The 24244-nt window shown below is 25.3% G+C and overlaps 1 protein-coding gene across 1 annotated transcript; it reads left to right on the top strand.

Annotated features, from left to right (window-relative positions):
* Nucleotides 1-20179: 20179 nt before the first annotated feature.
* Nucleotides 20180-24244, top strand: LOC135926887 (uncharacterized). Its single transcript, XM_065462821.1, has 5 exons — nucleotides 20180-20261; nucleotides 20607-22191; nucleotides 22300-22842; nucleotides 23719-24073; nucleotides 24134-24244. The coding sequence occupies exons 1-5, from the start codon at nucleotides 20180-20182 to the stop codon at nucleotides 24242-24244; spliced, it is 2676 nt and encodes an 891-aa protein (XP_065318893.1).

The raw sequence follows: 24244 nt of genomic DNA, 5'->3' as shown, positions 1-24244 counted from the left end.
TAAAAAAAATAACATAAAAAAAATAACATAAAAAAATAACATAAAAAAAATAACATAAAAAAAATAACATAAAAAAAATAACATAAAAAAAATAACATAAAAAAAATAACATAAAAAAAATAACATAAAAAAAATAACATAAAAAAAATAACATAAAAAAAATAACATAAAAAAAATAACATAAAAAAAATAACATAAAAAAAATAACATAAAAAAAATAACATAAAAAAAATAACATAAAAAAAATAACATAAAAAAAATAACATAAAAAAAATAACATAAAAAAAATAACATAAAAAAAATAACATAAAAAAAATAACAAAAAAAATAACAAAAAAAATAACATAAAAAAAATAACAAAAAAAATAAAATAAAAAAAAAGTAATATACCCCTCGACTTAAGCAATAACCTTTTTTTTAAAATATCTGTATCTTTTTGAATACAAAGTTGGCTAAGATACAAATTCTTTTAAATAATATGTATCTTAGATACTGGATACAAGATACTTTCCAAAATTTTAAATAAGATACAAGATACAAAAGTATCTTGTATTTTGTATCTTAGATACAAATATCCGTGATACTGGCCAACCTTGTGATGAACCAGTACAGAATCAAAGTAAACAAGTACTAGATTAGAGTCTTAACAGTCAAAGACCAATCAGAAATATAATATTGCCTAAAAAATTCGAAAATTTTATATTGAATATAAAAAAATATTTAAAAAAAAAATATTTGTTTTAAATAAACTTTGAATAGCTTATACTAAATAAACAAGATTTTTTTGTGGAACAAAACTAATGAAATATACTAGTGATGACTAACGATATCAAGATCAACAAAGGACAAACGAACAATAAATGATGAAGAAACCGGTAAGCAAGACAAACAATAAGATGTTAGACAGAGGGCGAAAACTTAAAAAAGAGTGAAATGTTAAGTAGTTGTAATTTATAATTCTCCTTTAAACTACTTATTTTGTTTTGGTAATAACATTAAAAATTTAAATTGTTTTATTTTTTTACTTGTTTTTGTTTTGGTAATGGCAAAATTTAAATTGTGAATGACATTATATTAGTAAAAAAAACTGAATAAACGGATCTGAATAATATTCTGAAATTGATAAATAGATCTGAATAATATTCTGAAATTGATAAACGGATCTGAATAATATTCTGAAACTTTAATACAAATTCTTTATTTATTCTAAAAGCATAAAAATATAATATTGTAAGAAATTTTTCCGAGAAAAAAAATAATAATCATAAAATCCTTCTTTTTTTTCTATAATTGCAATCTTCATGATTGACATTTTACATTAACAAATGAATTAATATTATAAAAATTACAATAAAACTAGGACAATTAGTTATAAATTTTATCATAAATAGATGAAATTCGATTTTATATTTTTAGTATAAAATTAAATCGATTCATAAATAAATCACAAAAAAATAATTCTCGCTATTTCACAATTTTTAGAAGCACCATCTCTCAGAAGTCAAAAGTAACCTTGAGGTTTTATCCTTCATTAATCTATTATATGGTGGTTAGACCTAGATGATATTAAGAAGCTAGATAAGTAATCGAAAAAATTAATGTGAGATATTAAATTAAAAGATTTTCTATTTTTAATGATATATAAACGATTAATTAGACAATTGACCATTATTGCTCATCTAAATTATATTATGCAATCAAATGTTCTCAGCAGCAGCAAGAGTATTAATCTTAAATTATATAGAAACACAAACAATAGATTCTGGTTAATTTGCAGTAATAGGCATAACACTCACTATGTAAACTCTTATCAGAATTTATGTGCTATATAAATTGATATAAAAAACTAAAAATCTTTAGAAGAAATAATTATGCATTATATTGAAGCTCTGAGTTATTTAGACGGCAAGGATGCCATATTTTGTAACTATACAATAAGGACCAGAGTGATATGATAAAAGCAATCATGATTTTATATATTATTGTCGCACCACCTCTGTTTGATATTCTTAAAATAATAGTAGTTTGTAATAATATCAAAAATATACTAGTATTAAAAATTTAACTTTAAACTGTTTTTCAAAGAAGAAAAGAATACCTTTCCTAAAAACACGTAAAAAAAGAGAAGAAAAGATATCAAACTTATTAGTTATTACATATATTGTTGTGGAATGAATAATAAGATGTTTAATTTAATAATTTATTTTAAAAAATAGATGGCGTTAAAGAATTGAAAACATATTGTTACTTGTATTTATTATAAAAGCGTTTATTAGCAAAATTTATTAAAATATTAATACGGCTGAAGTGGCATTTTACCTAATATTTTATGACCAATTTTATATAATATAGGATTATCAACTACTTATTTTTTATAAAGGACCTTGAAAATATTTTTAGGAAGAGGTATGGTAATTAAATTTAAAAATTTAGAATATAGTTGATTAGTTATTTTGAACTCGGCTAATTACAATATTAAATTTGTTAATTTTCAATTAATAAATGATTATATTTATTTAATTAGGGTTATAAAATAATTTAAATAATAAAAATCAAGTAAGCATCAGCTGTTAATGCTAAGTTAATATTTAGACATTATGAATGATATTGATATTCATTAACACAGAATTTGATTGAAAGCTGACATAGTGAATATAATTTATATGTATTAATCTAATCTAATAAATAAAATTGTACTCATTTAATAAAGTTTCAGATAGTCTTATTAATTTTTAAATAATAAAATATAATTTATATGTATTTATCTAATCTAATAATTAAAATAACCCTCATTTATTAATAATTTAGACAGTCTAATTAATTTTTAATTAATAAAATCAAATTTATATATAATACTTAATAGAATTATAAAAGAAATCGTTCAGGCTATCAAAAAAATTTTAGTTCAGGGGGATATTAGGGAGTCATTAAGAAAAAAAATATTTTCGCTTTAGGGCGCTATGCAAATATTTCAGGGGGCTATAGCCCCTGCGCCTTTCACCCCTCCCTAATCTACCATTCAAATTCTTATTGGGCAAAGCTATGAAAGTGCTTCAAAAATGAGTGAAAGGATCAATGGAGTGCAGAATTTGATTTGAGCTAAAATCCCAAATACATATTTTATTTGGTGCTATTGTCAATTGTCATCGATAATTTAATCATTGTTCAATTATGCCTTCAAAATAAGCCTAACCAAGATATGACCTTAAGATTTAAATTTTTTGATATTATTTATATTTTTAAAATGATTTTATATTTTAAAATAATTTTATATTTTAAAATAATTTTATATTTTAAAATAATTTTATATTTTAAAATAATTTTATATTTTAAAATAATTTTATATTTTAAAATAATTTTATATTTTAAAATAATTTTATATTTTAAAATAATTTTATATTTTAAAATAATTTTATATTTTAAAATAATTTTATATTTTAAAATAATTTTATATTTTAAAATAATTTTATATTTTAAAATAATTTTATATTTTAAAATAATTTTATATTTTAAAATAATTTTATATTTCAAAAATAATTTTATATTTTAAAATAATTTTATATTTTTAAATAATTTTATATTTTAAAATAATATATATTTTTAAATAATTTTATATTTTTAAATAATTTTATATTTTTAAATAATTTTATATTTTTAAATAATTTTATATTTCTAAATAATTTTACATTTATAAATAATCTTATATTTTTTATAAAACTGATAAATGCAAGTTATCCATAAATGCTTATCAGTTAATCCTTCAATACTCTGGTGAAGTATATGAAACCCCAGGCATGCTAGAAATGATATTACATAAAAACGGTTAAATATTATGATTTTGATCCTTCAGTAGCTTTATCAAATATATCTTAGAGTCTATATTCCAAATTTCATATATTTTTGTTGAGTAGTTTTTAATACTATTATATTATAAAATTTATTAAAACAGAATTTAAATATCTTATATTTTGAATGAGATATATGAAAAAGAAAACGTAAAGATTTTCTCTAGTGGAGTTATTTTATTATTATTTTCTCCAGCTGACTCATTTCTCAAATAATTTTTATCATTTATAATGATTTTTGCAGATTCTGAAACTAAATATATAATTATTTAAGATGTAATATCATTTTATTTGAGGTGATTATGACAATATAATTAATAGTAAGGATTAAGATTTTATATATGATAGTGATCATGATACACAATCTGAGATGAAGAAGAAATATTAGTTGAAGACAATAAACTTAATATTATTTATTATTTAGGTAAATATGAAATCATTTATCATGATATATTTCTCTTTAAAATTAGCTAAAAATAATAAGTTTATTAAATGGAAAAATGATCTTCCTAATCAAAGAATTAGAACTCATCAACAAAATTTAGTTATTCATTTGCCAGGAGTAAAAGAATAAGGGAAAGAAGCTGGCATTCCAGAAAAATGTTTTGACTTGTTCATAACACAAAAATGATTGAAGAGATTATTTATCATACCAATTATAAATTAAAGTTATATGTAAAAACTATACTGACCAATATGCAAGTTCTACTAAAGAAGTATATGTAACACAATTCAAGACATTATTGGGAAATCTTTATTTAGCTGGAATTTAAATCTAACCATCAAAATAAAAAAACAAAAATTTTTTTTTTCAAATATGTAAAATAAATTTATGTTTAGAACACATTAATATTTTATGCAATAAATGTCTTCTTGCATGTCAAATTTAATATATTTCAATGTTCTATATTTTATTTATGTTTGAATGTATTAGTGTAATTTTTATACTGAAGAATAAAGATCCATATTATGAATTATCCTGATTATATGATAGATAACAGGGGTGGACTGGCCATAAGACCAGGTGGGCATTTTGCCCACGAGGCCGCGAGAAAATGTTGATTATTGAGGCCGATCTGAGGAATTAATCAAAAAAGAGGTCGATTAGAAAATAAAATTAATATGTTCACATTATTTTCTCTTATCATTCATTTATTTTTAATGATATCTCTATGATTTAAATATCATTCCTTGAGAATTGTCATATATTTTAATGCATGAAATATCAATAACATCGCTTGACGTTATACATCATTACCACGTTTCTTTGTTTGTTTTTTCAAATGAATGGAAACGCTTCCGTTTGATTAGAGTAAGCTAAGCTTTGATTAATTTATTATATTTTTATACATTGCTTTATTGTAGAAATAATATAGCCAACATTTCTTGTTCTTAATTCATTGAAATCAAATAAAATCCAGGTCGGTGAATAAGATAAAAGGAAAAATGCTTGGGTGAAACTGAATAATTTATTTGGCCAAAATAAGTTAAGAAGACTGCAAAAAATAGGTTAGATAGAGTGGTGGGGCACGTGAAAAAGCCCTTGGATGGATATATGGTAAAGAGGGCATGCTCCCAATAACGATAGATGTCCTTCAATTTATATTGGATAATAAATCATTTGAGGCAAAAACTTGTTAATTTATGTAAATTTAAGACTCTATGTACAGCTATAATATATTTGGAAATTTTTGAAATAATGAGGCTACTATCATATCTTCAAACTAAAAATTAGGTACTTTGTCAGCATGGAAAATGATAGAAGATGCTAAGTCTTCTATATCATCGATTCAAAATGAAGCAATAAAATGGCTTCTAATTTAAATGAAATACTTTATATTTAAAGCTCCCGGAATCAGGGTACAGAATGATCTGCTAAAAAATTGAGTAGGACGAGCGAAGTAATATATAGTGACAAATGCCAAGATGAACGTCCTCAAGAATCGATTTACAATATGATAATAACTTAGAGTGTGATAAAAAATGTATATGAAATTCTTAAAAGATACAATATGCATACAAGTGACACTAATTTATTTTGCATATGAATACATATTAACTTTGTCATTTACGCAGGTTAATTGCGAGAGAAAATTTAGTAAATTAAAAATTATAAAAATAAGCTGAAGAAAAATTAGAAGTGTTTTTAATGATGTCATTTGAACGAGAATTAGCGCAGATTGAACTAGAAGATATTCTTGTATATTTGCGCAAAGGTTCAAAGTTAATGAGAGATTTATTAATGTAAAAATTATATATTTTCTTTATTCTTTTATTTGAATCTTATTAATATCTATTTACAATATGATCAGTGCTTGATTTTATAAGTGCAGCAATTTTATTCTCTGTAATATTGTATAACTGCAAAAATGCCCACGAGGCCGTAGCGTAGCCAGTCCGCCCCTGATAGATAAGTTAATTTTTTAATTTAAAATTTTAAAAAAGTAAGCTTTTTTTAGAAAATTTTGGCACAAATTATAATTATCCTCATCATCTTTAATCTAAGCTTAAGAAATAAAAATAAATAAATACTTTATCAAGTTTACCAAATGTTAAATAAAAATATTTAATATAACTGGAGATATATACATTTGAAATTGGGGTCTATTAAACCCCACCCGAGTACTAACGTCATTTTTTTCACCGGAATATTGAAGGGTTAAAATACCAGGTGTTGAAAAAGAAAAACATTAAATGAAAAATTTTTATGTAAAAAGATGTAAATTCATTTCAATCTAGATGCCAAGCAACAAAACCCTTATAACGTGAAATGCCAATATCCTAATTATAAATGAAGAATGGACTTGCAAAAATAAATATCTTCATGTAAAGCCAGCAGATAATTTAAAAAGATAATTTAAAATAAATAATGATAATTATGTACCCATGAAAATAATCCACACAATACCTTAAATGGAGTGGAACCCCAGCTATAAAAATATCAACATCATACTTGCAAAAATTATATCTTTTTTCTTTATAATTATATATAGAGGAATATAACTGAATAGATATTCTCAAATTTTTTGAACAGAAAAAATAAATGTAAACAAATCTCTTTTAAATACCAATAAAATTCCCATATTATAGGGTTTCCTATTCAAAAAAGGAAAAGGTTTAATCAAAAAAGGAAAAGGTTTAATCAAAAAAGGAAAAGGTTTAATCAAAAAAGGAAAAGGTTTAATCAAAAAAGGAAAAGGTTTAATCAAAAAAGGAAAAGTGTCAATAAAAAAAGGAAAAAGTCCTATCAAAAAAGGAAAAGTGTCAAATAAAAAAGGAAAAGGTCCAATCAAAAAAGGAAAAGTGTCAATCGAAAAGGAAAATTCCCAAAAGGAAAGGAAAAGTGTCAATCGAAAAGGAAAATTCATAAAAGGAAATGAAAAGTGTCAATTGAAAAATAATAAATTCCCAAAAGGGAAGGAAAAGTGTCAATCAAAAAAGGAAAATTCCCATTCAAAAAAGGAAAAGTGTCAAACAAAAAAGGAAAAGGTCCAATCAAAAAAGGAAAATTCCCATTCTAAAAAAGGAAAAGTGTCAAACAAAAAAGGAAAAGGTCCAATCAAAAAAGGAAAAGTGTTAATCGAAAAATGAAAATTCATAAGTGTCATTCAAAAAAGGAAAATCCCATTCAAAAAAGGAAAAGGTCCAATCAAAAAAGGAAAAGTGTCAATCGAAAAAGGAAAATTCCCAAAAGGAAAGGAAAAGTGTCAATCAAAAAAGGTAAATTCCCATTCAAAAAGGAAAATCATAATTTTTTTAAATTTTTATTTATTTTTGTTATTCCTTCTTAAATTATTTCTAAATTTTTGCGATTTCTTTACGTTTTTCTTCTTACTGTATCTTTTCTCAATTTATTTCTAACTTTTTGCTATTTTCTTTACTTTTATTTTTCTTACTATATCTTCTCTCAATTTATTTTTCTTCTCATTTTTGATAGTTCTTTTGTATTTTTAAAAATAATTTATAAATTTAGGTCCATTTTTTTAACAATTCTTTACGTTTTTTTATCATCATACATACAATATTCTTTTTATTTTTTCATTGTAATCTTTTACATACATTTTTAACCTTTTCAATCTCATCATTTTTAATCTTTATTTTTTTGAGCTCTTCTCAATTTTTTTCTTCTCATTTTTGATAATTATTTTTTAAAATTATATTTAATGTTTTTGGCAGACAATATAATTACATTTGCTAAATTAAATTAATCGCTTGGTTATAATGTACCTTTTTAAAATTAAATAAGTTTGAACTGTAATACCAAACGATATGTAAATTAATAAATATAATCATTTTTAAATTCTTATTTTTTAAATTATCAAAAATGAGAAGAAAAAAAATTGAGAAATGCTCAAAAAAGTAAAGATTGAAATTGACGAGATAGAAAAGGTTACAATAAAATAATCATATAAAGAATATTGTATGTATGATGAAAAAAAACGTAAAGAATTGTTAAAAAAAGGACCTAAATTTATAAATTATTTTTAAAAATACAAAAGAATTATTAAAAATGAGAAGAAAAATAAATTGAAGAAGATATAGTAAGAAAAATAAAAGTAAAGAAAATCGCAAAAAGTTAGAAATAAATTGAGAAAAGATACAGTAAGAAAAAAAACGTAAAGAAATCGCAAAAATTTAGAAAAATTTAAGAAGGAATAACAAAAATAAATAAAAATTTTGAAAAGTTACGATTTTCCTTTTTCGAATGGGAAACCCTGTAAAGAGATTGAAAAGGTTAGAAATGTATGTAAAAGATTACAATTAAAAAATCATAAAAAGAATATTATATGTATGATGAAAAAAAACGTAAAGAATTGTTAAAAAAAATGGACCTAAATTTATAAATTATTTTTAAAAATACAAAAGAACTATCAAAAATGAGAAGAAAAATAAATTGAGAGAATATATAGTAAGAAAAATAAAAGTAAAGAAAATCGCAAAAAGTTAGAAATAAATTGAGAAAAGATCAGTAAGAAAAAAAACGTAAAAATTTAGAAATAAGAAGGAATAACAAAAATAAATAAAAATTTAAGAAAAATTGACAAAAAATTTAAAAAAATTACGATTTTCCTTTTTTGAATGGCAATTTTCCTTTTTTGATTGACACTTTTCCTTTCCTTTTGGGAATTTTCATTTTTCGATTGACACTTTTCCTTTTTTGATTGGACCTTTTCCTTTTTTATTCTACACTTTTCCTTTTTTGATTGGACCTTTTCCTTTTTTGATTGGACTTTTTCATTTCTTTTTGGACATTTTCCTTTTTTGATTGACACTTTTCCTTTTTTGTTTGGACTTTTTCCTCTTTTGATTGGGACTTTTCATTTTTTGAATGGGAAACCCTATATATTGCAAATAAAGGATGAGATATATCCTTTATTTGATATTTTAATAAATACTTTAAATATTAAATAGGATAATATTAAATTATGATTCTAAATGGAATAAATTTTAGCTATGATGCTCTTTATTAAAAGCAAACTCCAAATTATTGAAGATTTCCCAATTATAATTTCCCTTCATCCATTGGTCAATCCCAATGCAAAGCCAAATTTAAGAAGATTTTTGTATTGACCAATTTACCCCCTCCAACATAGACCATAATGTTGTTGATCTGCCAGCTGAATTTATAGTAAACGCTTTATGTATTAGCATTGCAAAATAATATTTAATCTTCTGCTTTATAACAAATATTAATAAAAATAATCTTCTGCTTTTTTGTCAATAAAAACTTATAATGAAATTTGGTTATTATTTTTCGGTTCCACGTCATTACAGAGAAACCATTACAGAGAATGTATTTTACAGAGAAACTTTTATAGAGAAAACAAAAATAGAGAATACACTTATAGAGAAAACAATTATAGAGAATGTCGTTTATAGAGAAAATTTTATAGAGAAAGTTTTATATAGAGAATGACGTTTATAGAGAAAACAATTATAAAGAAGGTCGTTTATATAGAATAATTTTATAGAGAATAAATTTACAGAGAATGATTTTATAGAAAATGATTTTACAGAGAATGATTTTATAGAGAATTATTTTATAATGAATATATTTTATAGAATTATTTTATAAAGAATGTATTTTATAGGGAATTATTTTATAGAGATTTATTTTATAATGAATGTATTTTATACAATTATTTTATAAGAATTTTATTTAAGAATATGAAAATTTTATAAAAAATGTTATATATAGTCATAGGAAAAAAATTTACAGTATTTGACATAATATTATATATTAGAATTACCTTAGGTTTTTCGATTATTAGATGAATTAATGGTAAAATATTGACATGATTTATTATTTATAAGGAAAATCATATAGTAAAAGAATATAAAAATTTTTTACAAATTTAAATTTATTATTTAATTATATTTATTTAAATTAAGTAACTAATTACTTTTGGCAGTTACTTTCTAAAAAATGTAGCCAGCTACAGTTATGATTTTGTAAATGTAACTAGTTATAAATATTTTTTTAAAAAATGTAGCTAGTTAATGGTAACCACTTAATTTGACAAAACTAATGTAGAGATTTTCATTTATAAGCTTTTTTTATCTTCAGCAAAATTTATTTAGTTCTTACTTATATTATTATTCTTACTAAAATTTTTCAATTATAGATGGGACAGATAATCCATAAGTTAAAAGTTATTTGTCACTAAGAGATGAACCAAATTTTGACATGATTTGTAAGGAATTTTAAGAAATTTATTTTTAAAGATAAGAATACAAAATAAAATATATAGTGTTGTTAAAAGTTACTTTGGCAATGTGACTTAAAGAATATGTTTAATACTATTTGTATATGAAGTATTTATAAGATAAACCTTGATAATATACTGAGCTTAGCAATATTCATTTCTAAATATCAAATTTTATTCATAAAAAATCCAAATAAACATAGTATAAATAATATACCAATATAAAAAATACATTTATATTATTAAATTAAATATTTAAATTATGGGATACAGCCCCAACAATTAGAAAAATCCTTTTGGATCTTTCGCGATATTCTTTCTTTGACAACGGAGCCAATAGTCCTAAAGAATATTGTTCCAATTTGTAACAATTCAGGCTATCTTCGTCTTTGAGAGCTAAAAATTAAAATGCTAAAATTTATAATATAATATAATTACTAACTCTTATAAATTTCCAGATCTTTGGATGATGGGAACTTATATGAGGCGAAAAACTTTGATGCCAGCCCTCTACTGAATTATTTGTATTCGGTTCACGAGATAGTGTCGATTCGTAGCAATTCCATAGGAAATGCTAAATATTGGCGACTTCCTCTCCATCGCTATCATTTTCCCAATCCACGTCTCTTCAAAGTATTCTATCAAGGGGGAGAGAATATCCCTATTTTCTTGATAAAATTCAGAGGCACATAGTTCCTCGAATCCATGAATTACATCCTCAATTGGTACATATGCCAGTGACATTAAAATTTTTATGTACATAGCAAAATTTGTTTCGGTTTTGTATGCATTGCAAATTAGAGGATTTTTTTGAACCGTGCGCCATATGCATTGAGACATATGAAACAGGCATCCGGGCAAAAGTAACTGGTTACTTAATTTATATATATATTATATTTCAATAAATCTAATTAAATAATAAATTTAAATTTGTAATTTTTTTTACATTCTTTTACTATATGATTTAAATCTTAGCCAATGAATTTATATTAATATAAATATATTCGATTTAACGTAATTTAATCGATCCGGCTAGCCCTGAATCTACTATCCACTAAAAATAATTGTAACTAGTGGCTAGTTATATTTAAAAAAAGTAAACTATTAACTATAACTTGTTATATTTCCAAATTTAACTACTTAACTAGTTGCATTACATTGCCAAAGTAACTTTTAACAACACTATCTATTTTATTTTGTACTTATCTTTAAATATAAATTTCGTAAAATTCCTTACAAATCATGTCAAAATTTTATTCTACCATTAATTCATCTAATAATCGAAAAACCTCGCTTATATAAGGTAATTCTAATATTTAAAATTATGTAAAATACTATAACTTTTTTTTCCTATGACTATATATAACATTTTTTTTTAAATAATCATATCTTTAAAAAAAATTCTTTATAAAATAATTCAATATATTCTTTATAAAATAATTCTCTATAAAATACATTCTTTATAAAATAATTCTCTATAAAATCATTCTCTGTAAAATCATTCTCTATAAAATTAGTTTCTATAAAATCATTCTCTATAAAATCATTCTCTATAAAATAATTCTCTGTAAAATCATTCTCTATATACGACATTCTCTATAATTGTTTTCTCTATAAAAAATTCTTTATAAAATAATTCTCTATAAAATAATTCTCTATAAAATAATACTCTATAAAATAATTCTCTATAAAATAATTCTCTATAAAATAATTCTCTATAAAATAATTCTTTATAAAATAATTATATAAAATAATTCTTTATAAAATAATTCTCTATAAAATAATTCTCTATAAAATAATTCTCTATAAAATAATTCTCTATAAAATAATTCTCTATAAAATAATTCTCTATAAAATAATTCTCTATAAAATAATTCTCTATAAAATAATTCTCTATAAAATAAATCTCTATAAAATAATTCTCTACAAAATAATTCTCTATAAAATAATTCTCTATAAAATAATTCTCTATAAAATAATTCTCTATAAAATAATTCTCTATAAAATAATTCTCTATAAAATAATTCTCTATAAAATAATTCTCTATAAAATAATTCTCTATAAAATAATTCTCTATAAAATAATTCTCTAAAAAATAATTCTCTATAAAATAATTCTCTATAAAATAATTCTCTATAATCGGCATTCTCTATAATTGTTTTCTCTGTAAAAGTTTTTCTATAATTGTTTTCTCTGTAATGGTTTCTCTGTAATGGTTTCTCTGTAATGACTCGATACCTTATATTTCTATCATCGAAAGCAACATTTTTCAAATTTTGTAATAGCGTTATCATCATAACGCTCCATAATATAAATTTTCCCTATATATTAGCTAGATTTTGTAAATAAGACAGCATTAAATAATTCAGCGCTACATAACGTGTTTACTATAAATTTGCCCTTACCTTCCAACCATTTATTCATAACAATTATTGTTACAGGGAACTTCTTTTGGCACTCACGCCCTAGCCTTCTTCAAGATACAGCATCGCACGTCGAAACCGAAAATACAACTGAAGGCTTCTACCCTAGACAAAGAATAGCAATTAAAATAATTCAATCCAACTACATCAGATTTCTATTCTCTGTTAATGGATAAAATTCACCTAATTTAACATGCAATTCCTTTTTTTATACTGACTAATTGATTCCTAATCATCCTATTTTATACTAATAATTTGAATTTATTATTCGTCAAAGAAGTTTTTATTTATCATATTCATTTTACAATTATATTTATTTTTATGAAAATAAAAGGGATTATTAAACATAATGAATATTGTATCAGAAGCCTGTAGAGATACTACTTGCACAATCCGGGCTGGTGAGAAAGAAATTTTTAGCCCGGCCGGGATTTTATCTTTTTACCCCTGGATTTTTTTTTAAAAAGTTATTCTCAACCCGGATTATTTTAAAAATATATTTTCGCCCAGATTTCTTGAAAAAATATTTCGGTCAGTGTGTTTAATTTCTTTTTATAGCCTTGGTTTTAAAAAAGATTTAAATATAACAATTCGGCATCTTAAGTATCGCTTTTCAGCGAATGTGAAATATAAATATATAAATTTTTCAAGATCTTATCTCCCCATTTGTCGTAAAAGGAGTGAGTTTAAATCATGACACTTTCAATTCGACTCTTGATAGTGATTCCCTTATTTACTGTTCCTCTCATAATTTTATAGTCTTTTATATAAGTTACCATCATTTAGCGCTCTCTCCCAGGCAACTTATTTAATTATCTGAATTTAGGACATAGAAAAAAAGAGATAAAACAGAGATGTCACTAGTTTACAATCTCAGGGGTTTAAAAAAATATTTTAAGTTATTTTCAAATTATCTTCTTTTTTTTTAGCTAACATTTTCAAAATTCTTTTTTTTAGCCTAAAATTACCTCTTCTTTTTTTTTAGCTAACATTTTCAAAATTCTTTTTTTTAGCCTAAAATTACCTCTTCTTTTTTATATAGCTAACATATTCAAAATTACCTTTTTTTGTAATATATATTGTCCAAAATTTTCTTTTTATTTAGCTATCATTATCAAAATTACATTTGGTATATAAAAAATAATCAAAATTTTGAGGGGGCTCTCCAAATTTTTTAGGGGGATCGAGTCACCCCCCCCCCCTCCTCCGGTGATGCTACTGAGATAATATGATACTTATCTAAAATAAATTTTTCCTTTAAAAAGTGTATTATATTTTTAATATTGAGTGTATTTTGGTTGCTGATAATTTTATTAGTTGAAAAATTAATTTTAATAATATTTAACCAGAAATATTTTCTAAGAATAGAAAAAATTGAAATAGGAAATATAAAAAATGATAAATGAATAAATATCACATTTTGTTATATGATACACAATTTTTTAAATATATTCTATTTATTTTTAATTCTTATAGATTATGATGGCGATTTAAATATTCAGCTTTAAAATATTCGGCCTGTGTGTTTAAGAAAAATTTACGGTCTGGTCCGTCTGGCGGATCTTAGGGCCGTGGCAGGTCTCTGCTACTAATCATTAAAAAGTTGCATAACGAAATTCTGCGTAATCTTTTTTTTGTTAAAACAAAGTTATTTATTTCACTAAATTCAAATTTGATGGCGAGAATCTACTACGCGCTTAAATATATTTTTAGTATTAACCGTTTTTATAAAAAATCAGTCACTTAGTTCCGAATGGCTTAAGGACTAAGATTTTTTAATAAAAGGTATTTTATATAAATGTCCAAATTATATGTTATATCTAAAAGTACTTAAATAAATTTTTTTTCTGTCTATGGTTAAAAACATTTTTTGTCGCTTTGTTTCAAATCTCGACTAAATTTTTTAATTATAAAACATAAAGCTATTTTTAAAATTAACTCCAAATTTTATGATAAATCTAAATATGCCAAGATATTTTTTTTTGCGCAAACGGTTTAAAAATATTTTTTGTTATTTTGCTTCAAATCGCGAATAGGCTAAGAATCTTTAATAGAGCATAAGGTTATTTATATCACTGAATTCCAAATTTATAATAAATATATATAAGATACCTTTTTTTACATCAAGAGTTAAAAAAAGCGTTGTGCCATTTTGCTACAAATCGCGAAGGGACCAAAAAATTTTATTGAAGCATGAAGTGATTGTATCATTGAACTCCAAGTTTTATAACTAATAGCATGAAGGGTAGTTCAAAATAGAAGTCATATTACATATTATAGAGCCCGACAGAATAGTAAAAAGAATATGCTGACTAATTGAGAAGGGCTCATATTCAAGTAATGGAAATACAGTTACTAGAGATCTGGACTAGGAATAAGATAATATATTAAGTAACGATGCGTTAAAAAAGTGTTTCAAAAACCCCACTACATTATAATGATGAATTTAATTTGTAGTGGAAACAGTGGATTCCATACCTAATCATATGAAGAAAAATATTACCCTTCAAAAAAACACACCCCCTCCCCTCATTTCATTAAATTGCATACTCAACAATATAATAAATAAGTAGTCTTTATTACACAATCCTAAATAAAATATAACCCACTATACGAATGATTTAAAATGTATACACCTATTAATATTTTTTGAGTTTGAACATTCACTCAAAATCAGGGCTGTAAACCACTTGAATTCTAGATATTTTATTGATACCAAAACCCTTTTCTTAAATTTAGAATTCAGATAAATAACTTTTTTGAAAAATATTAAACTTTAATTTATTTTAAAAAATATATTAAAAATAAGATATATATAACTATAATAAAATTAAATATAAAAAAACATGTAAATTATTTAAAACAACATTTTTTGTAAAAATCATTTTTCGTGGAATCTTTTTAATTATATTTCAGAATTCTCCCTTTATATCAAAATTTAAAAATTTTACCAGCATATTTTGTAAGTTTTTTTTAAATAACAGAGAATGTATAATATAATAGTATATATTTTGGGAATATTTATTGTTTGTTGGGTTATTAAATTAAAAGTAAGACCAAATAAAAGAACAAATTCACATGGTAAAAGTTTATAATATGCAAATTGCAATCCACTGTTAAAATTAGGCTAAACAATCTATATTTTAATTTTAACATCTCGATTTTGAAAGATATCAGGATAATCCGCTTATAATTTAAAAAAACATTGTATTATTCTAATACAATTATATTGTTATTATAATTATAAATTATTTTTATGGTGAATGCTAAATATAGTAAAATAAATTTTTTAAAAACTGATGTTACTGTTAATTTTACTATTATAAGCCTTTTTTTCTGGAACACAATTAACCTGCCTGAAAGCCTTCGATGGTTTCACAGCCTTGCTTAAAATGATATAAAAATATACAAATATTGTTGAAAAGGAATAAACGGGTAAGTGTTGAGTCTATATAATAGGATATTCACCAGAAATAAACTCCCCCCTCCCCCACCTCAAAAACATATACGCACCTCCTAAAGAATTTTTACACCATCATATATTTTAAAAGAATAACTAAAATTATCAATACTCTACTAATAACTATCAAAAAGTTGTGAATGTAAAAGAATTATTTTTTAGTAAATGAATCAAATTAAAAACTCCCTCATTGACAATGAATGCATTATTATATTATACTGTTTCAAATGAATATTACTTTTCTGATTAAATGTCTAACGCTTATAGATAACTTTTTAGATGGCAGAAAATTATCCAAAATTAAGTTTGATTTGAAAAATAAATGTATATAGATTTGTTCGATGATAAGTTCATATTATAATAAAAGTATTAAATATTTTTTCCTATTCCATGTAAAAATTTAATTGATACCCACCTCCCCTACCAATAAATTTATCCTCCTGTCTGCCATCCCCCTAGATTGCCCCGTTAAATGCCTACCTTCTATCACCCCTCCGCTTATGTAGATGCTGGTTAAATGTAAGAAAAATTGTAAGAAAATAAATAATGATCTTATTTAAACTTCTCATATTATTATTATTACTTTTCATCAAGATACAAAATCATAATAAGCCTTATGCTCATTACTTTGGTATCATCATCAAAAGAAATGTTTGCTCTTCCATACTTTAAAAATCAACATAAAATAAATGTAATTAAATCATATAATATAAATAAAAACATTTTCTACTCCCACTATTATTTGGTCCCATAGGAGTAGCCAGGAGGGAGGGGCAAGGGAAAATCCCCCCTTCGGAAATTTATCACTTTTTGTGAATATTATTTTAAGCTAATAAAAAATATCCCCCTTAGTCCTCCCCCCACTCCCTGACCCTCAAAAATGTATGCACATATCTTAAACAATAATTTGAAAGAAAGAATGTAAAAGTTGATATTTTTTATAAAACTATTCATCATAAATTATACATTTTTGGAAAAAAGCATTTATATATATAAAAATTGAACCAAAAATGTTTTTTAATAAATGGAAATAAGCCAAAGATATGTCTTAAGACAAAAGTGAAATGTATTATAATTATTAATAATTATTACATTAAATTACTAAATAATATAATATATTAAATATAATCTATATTATAATTTTCCGATGTCCTCACTACGTCATCGTGACGTCATGTCATCGCTACGTCATGTCATCGGTACGTATTTATTTTTATTTTTTTTATTTGTTGATTTTATTTATTTATTTTATACAAACAAATGATCCTACCAATTTTTAGAGATTATTACTTTTAGCGATTTAGAACTATAAATAATACTGCTTGGACAATGGTTCAACAAGTTAATCATTTTCCTTGAATTTATTTTTAAATATGTTTTATTTTTTATTATTTTTAGCGATTATTACTTTTAGCGATTTAGAACTATAAATAAGACTGCTTGGACGATGGTTCAACAAGTTCATCATTTTCCTTGAATTCCTGAAATCGGAGTGCCAGTTATTTAAAAAATTCTCTAAATAAGGGTACTCTAAAACAGACTTAATCAAAGTTTCCTTTTCACTGATTTCATAAGTTAAATATTAGAAGAAGTAAGATTATTAAATTAAGCTAAATTCTTTTTTAAAAAAAGAAAAGATATATACTCTTTTTAACACTTACATATCACTTACACTTTTCACTCCATACTCTTCATTATAATATCACAAAACCTTTCAGGCAACTAATCCTTATAATTGCCTTATTCACTTATATCTGTTTGTTTTCTGAAGTTTAAATATTTAAATAAGAATATTAAATTAAGTTAATTATACTAATTATTTTATCTACTTTATAAATTAAGAATAAGAATCTTGAATTAGGTTAAAGCGTTGTGTAAATTTAATCAAGAAAGTGTTAATTAAAAAATAGGAAATTTGAATGCAGGTGGTTCAAAAACATTATGACCAATGTAAACTGGGTTACTCTTTAACACTTACTTTCACTGTATCACTAAATATCACAAAATTTTAAGAAACTACTTTATATATATTGCCTTATTCAATCACATTTCCCTGTTTTGAAAATTTTAAATATTATAAGTCTATTAAATTGTGTTAAATTAAACTGAATTTCTCTTCACATATAAGGGCAGACGTTATCATGATTCTCTAATAAGTGCTTTGTACAAATTATTATTATTTTATATAGAAATTCATAACTGAGTTAATTCAATAAATTTAATATCTCTAGGCTTGGGAAAATTTTTTCAAAATAATTATGAGTTGGACTGGGCTTAAAAAATATTTCTCAAAATTAAACCTATATTGGGATTTTTTAATTTTAAATGTTAGTCTTATGTTATTATTTTTATAAAGTAATATATTTTACCCATAGACTAATTGGTAAATCAGAAATTTCCCCTTCATTAATTATAAATTTAAGATTGTACAGGTGGTATATGGACTCCTCATCAGGTTCAATGCATTTATTTTTTTATATTATTCTTTTGTTTTTATTTTAGATAACAAGCCCTGTCTTAACCTTACTTAATAATTGTACAGGTGGTGATTTATCCGTCATTAATAAAAGAAAAAGATGGCAGGTCAATCAAAAAATGAAACGCACTAGGGATCGTGAGACCCTACAAAATCTACTAAGAACGCAAAATAAAGTTAGCCTTATATATATATATAAATGCATAAATTTTCTTATATTTTTTTATATTTTAGAATACATCTATTTTAGCTTCTGATGATATTCCCACTATTTCTAGGGAGTTGAACCTTATATTGACTCCTCTTCAGGTTCAATGCATTTATATTTTTAAATTATTCTTTTGTTTTTATTTTAGATAACAAACCCTGTCTTAACCTCATTTAATGATTGTACAGATGGTGATTTATCCGTCATTAATGAAAGAAAAAGATGGCAGGTCAATCAACAAAAGAATAGCTATAGGGATTGTGAATCCCAGCAAATATACTAACAACACATAATATAGTTAGTGTATATATATACTAAAAAGGCATAAATGTTCTTTTATTTTTTAGAATACATCCATTTTAGCTTCTGATGATATTCCCACTATTTCCATTGAGTTGATCCTAATCTTGACTCCTCTGCAAGTTTAAAGCATTCGTTTTTTTTAAATTTTTTATTTGTTTTTATTTTAGATAACAAACCCTGCTTTATTTCCTCCTTATAATTGTTTAAATATTGATATATCTACCATTAATAATCAACAAATACAAAATAAATGTTCAGAAAAGCATGATAGTCTTGATAAGTCCCCAACTAGACAAATTTTATTTTTTGATGATAGCCTCCCAACTACTAGAGATATGCATATATTGACCCCTTTACAGGTTCAGTACAGTATTTTAATGTTCGTTTTATTTCAATAATAATGTTTTATATTTTTGCCTGATTTCCTTATTTTTTTAGGTTAACCCAAACTTGATCCCTCACATAGCTACAAAACATGATATTTCTATTAAAGATAAGCAAAGAAAAAAATGGCGACTCAACAAAGGTATGCAGGATAATAAGGACCTACGCCTGATATTAACTCCCCTACAGGTTTTTAATGTTTTATATATATATATGTTTATTTTATATTCACCCAGATACCTTCAACTGATATTTCTATAACCACTACCACTCCCTATGGCACCTCTACCATGCATATTTCGACATATATTTGATGACCACCAATCACCTATGTTAGATATCGGAAACATGACAGAAATATGCGCCTTCTGCAATGCTAAAATGTGGAATAGAGAAAAATTATCAAAAAGCTCATGTAGAAATATTCAGCTTCTACATGTTGCTTGAATGGGAAGGTAATTTTATTTAAAATTTCCCAATTACCACCAAATTTATTATGTTTATTTACCGGGGATCATTGTTCATCATCCCACTTTTTAATAAACATAAGAGCATATAATTCCGCACTGTCATTCACTTTACTAGGAGTTAATATAAATAATAATTTATCTAATTCGACATCAGGTAATTAAAATTATACCTTTCAAATTAATGGACAGGTTCATCATCGCATTTGTTCACTCCTACAAACATTAGGGGAAACATCTAAATTTGCCCAATTATATATATACATGATAGTATAAATGAGATAGAAAACAGACATAACCAGGTTCCGTTTTTAGATCGTTGTATTTTAATAGAATTGCAGGATATTGTTCACACCTACAACCACTTTGCTTCTCAATTTTTGAGAGTATCTTCTATGATCGCTAATGGCGTTCCTAACATATCCTTAAACTTAAAATCTACTCAAAGTTTTGACATACGTTATCGCAATAAACCTACCTCATCTGAAATAGCAGTATTATTACCTGCTGATGGCAGTGATCATATAGCCCATAGAGATATTATCTTAAAAACTATATCTGGTCCTTTAAGACGTATTAACGAGCTCCATTCCTCATACGATCCCTTGCAATATGTTCTTCTTTTTCCCAGGGGCGATATTGGATATCACCCATCCATTCATTATAGAAACTCAACTAATAAATATGTTACCTGCAGAGAGTACTATGCCTATCGCTTTATGAGGCAGGATGATGAGAATGTTATTTTAAGATCCAAAAGTCTTTTTCACCAATTTATCGTCGACAGTTATTCCAAACAGGAAATGCTTCGATTAAATTTTATACGTAATAATCAATCCAAATTACGCGCCGAACTCTATCAAGGCATACATGATGCTATTTTAGAGGGAGATACTAATGCCGACAATCTTGGCAGAAGAATAATTTTGCCTTCTTCTTTTACCGGTAGCCCAAGGCATATACATCAGCTTTATCAGGACGCAATGGCTATTGTACTCTGCTTTGGTAAGCTATCATTATTATCATTATTCACCACTTTCACCTGCAACCCTAAATGGGATGAAATAATGCGTGAATTATTTCGTCATCAGACCCCAAACGACCGCCCAGATTTAGTTTGTCGCGTTTTTCGTCAAAAATTAAAATGTCTAAAAAAGGATTTGCTCTATTATCATGTTCTTGGCAGAGTAATCGCTTATATAGATGTCATAGAATTCCAGAAAAGAGGTTTGCCTCATTGTCATATGTGCCTTATACTAGATAAATCTCATAGGCTACCAACGGCTGATACTTATGATGAGGTAGTTTGTGCTGAGATTCCTAACAAAATAACTGAGCCTAAGCTGTTTCAAATTATTAGCAATTTTAATACACATGGGCCATGTGGTATAACATTTCCTAATAGTCCCTGCATGATTGATGGAAAATGTTCAAAAAAATATCCTAAATCATTTGTGGATACCTCTTCTATTGATAAGTATGGTTATCCTTTATATCGGCGGCGAAATGATGGCGTTACCTTCCAAAAAAAATTAAACGGATTTATATTTAACAACCGTTGGATTATTCCTTATAATAAACACTTATCAAAAAAATATAATGCACATATAAATGTAGAAATTTGTTCTTCAATCCAGTCCATAAAATACCTATATAAGTATCGTTACAAAGGCCATGACAGAACTACTGCATCTCTTTCCATTAATAATGTCGATGAAACTACCCAGTTCATTGATGCTCGATATATATCCGCCATAGAATCGCTATGGCGTACTCTGGATTTTGAAATGCAGGATCATTCTCCTGCAGTCTATCGTTTAGACCTTCATCTACCTAATCAACATTTGATCCTTTTTCAATCTAATACTGATTTAAATAATATCTTAACTAAAAATCCTGGTACAAAATTAACCGAATGGTTTAAAATTAATAATCTTGACACAGATGCCAGACAATATATTTATGCAGATTTTGTAAGATATTATGTATGGAAACCTCTATCTAAACAGTAAATAAAACCACAAAGGGGTGATGATAAGGTTATTCGTATACGCACAGTTTCTCCTAAAGAGGGTGAGGTTTTTTATTTAAGACTATCACTTAATTATGTAGCTGGGCCAACATGCTTTGAAGATCTACTCTCTTTTAATGGAATTGTCAGTAATACTTTTAAAGATGCATGTATTCGACATGGTCTGTTATCAGATGATGCGGAATGGAACCATTGTTTAGAGGAAGGTCTTTCATTTAAGATGCCATATCAATTGCGCCAGTTATTTTCTGTTATTTTATTACATTGTGAGCTGAGAGATCCTCTAGGTCTATGGAATTCTTTTAAATTTTATCTTTGTGAAGATTTTGCCAAGAAAATATCATCAGAGCCGGATAACCTTATCAACGAAAATCTCGCCCTATGCCACGTCAATCAAATTTTGATTCAAAATGGTAAATCTCTTAAGGATTTTTTGGGAATGCCTATCCATTTATTATCCACTCAATCTCCATCTGCCACAGCTAATATTAGGTGTCACCTTATTCGGGAGGAAATTTCCCACGATACTGATGATATGTATAAAAAATATTTGGCTAACTACACGGGATCAAAATATTATCTATACCAAAATTATGTCCTTGCCCTCCACTCCATCCCATAATTTATTTTTTATAGATGGTCCTGGTGGTATTGGAAAATCATTTCTATTAAATACAATATTATTTAACGAGAGCTCAAGGTAAAATTGCAATAGCTGTTGCATCTTCTGGCATTGCTTCAACTCTTCTTCATAATGGCCGTACTGCATATTCACGTTTCAGCATCCCCTTAAGTATTCATGAAAGTTCCTCATGTAATTTCATACCAAAGCCAAATAACTGAATTGATAAGACAATCGGTAATTATAATATGGGACGAAATATCAATGACTCATAAACATATATTCGAGGCCATGCATAGGTCATTTCAATAATGAAATTAGATAAATCGTTTGGTGGTAAAATTATTATTTTTGGCGGAGATTTTAGACAGATTTTACCCGTTATTAAACGTGGTGGAAGATGCGACATTGTTAACTCAACCTTAAAACGATCCTGTTTATGGTCGTATATAGTGCCATTAAGGTTAGGTATTAATATGAGATTTCTACTTCACGAAGCAAATGGTTATCTTATTAATAATAAATACTCAAAATTTCTTTTAAGTTGGTGAAGGCTATGAAACATTTGATGGCTCTAGGAATAAAATAAAAATTCCTGAAGATTGTTGCATAGCTTCCAATGATATCGAGGATCTTATTGCTTTCGTTTAAGATATACACAAAGACAATACGTCCTTTAACTGAACATCATTTGCTCAAAATGCAATCCTGACCCCTAAAAATGTAGATGTCGATTCTATAAATATTAAATTAATTAACAAAATTCCGGGGGATTTAATTACATACATAAGTGCTGATGAAACGATAACCGAGGATGAAGCGAAGTTTTATCCCACTGAATTTTTAAACTCTTTAAGTATATCAGGATTACCACCTCACAAACTTTTATTCAAAGTCGGGGTACCTATAATATTAATGCGTAACTTAAATTCTTCTTCTGCTTTGAATAATGGGACTAAAAGGATTATAACTCCTTTGCTACCAAATATAATTGAGGCGAAATTTGTTTCTGGTAGTTTTCTCATTACTGAAGTTCTCATTCCTAGAATAAGTTTAATTCCTACAGATTCTGGCTTGCCATTTTCCTTTAAGCGCCGCCAATTTCCCGTGAGACCTGTTTTTGTCATGACAATTAATAAAGCTCAGGTACAAACGTTGAACAAAGTTGGCATCTAATTACCTCATCCTGTTTTTTCACATGGACAGCTATATGTGGCTATGTCTCGAGTTTGTTCTCCTCATAAATTAAAGATTATAACTAATGATAAAACAAGAACTACAATCAATGATGTATATCAAGAAGTTATATCCGATTAA

This window comes from Gordionus sp. m RMFG-2023, chromosome 3, assembly GCF_954871325.1.
Source record: "Gordionus sp. m RMFG-2023 chromosome 3, tfGorSpeb1-WG-v2, whole genome shotgun sequence".
In the NCBI taxonomy this organism is placed as follows: Eukaryota; Metazoa; Nematomorpha; class Gordioida; order Chordodea; family Parachordodidae; genus Gordionus; species Gordionus sp. m RMFG-2023.
Note: the sequence above shows the minus strand (reverse complement) of the source record. Positions and strands in the feature narration are given on the sequence as shown.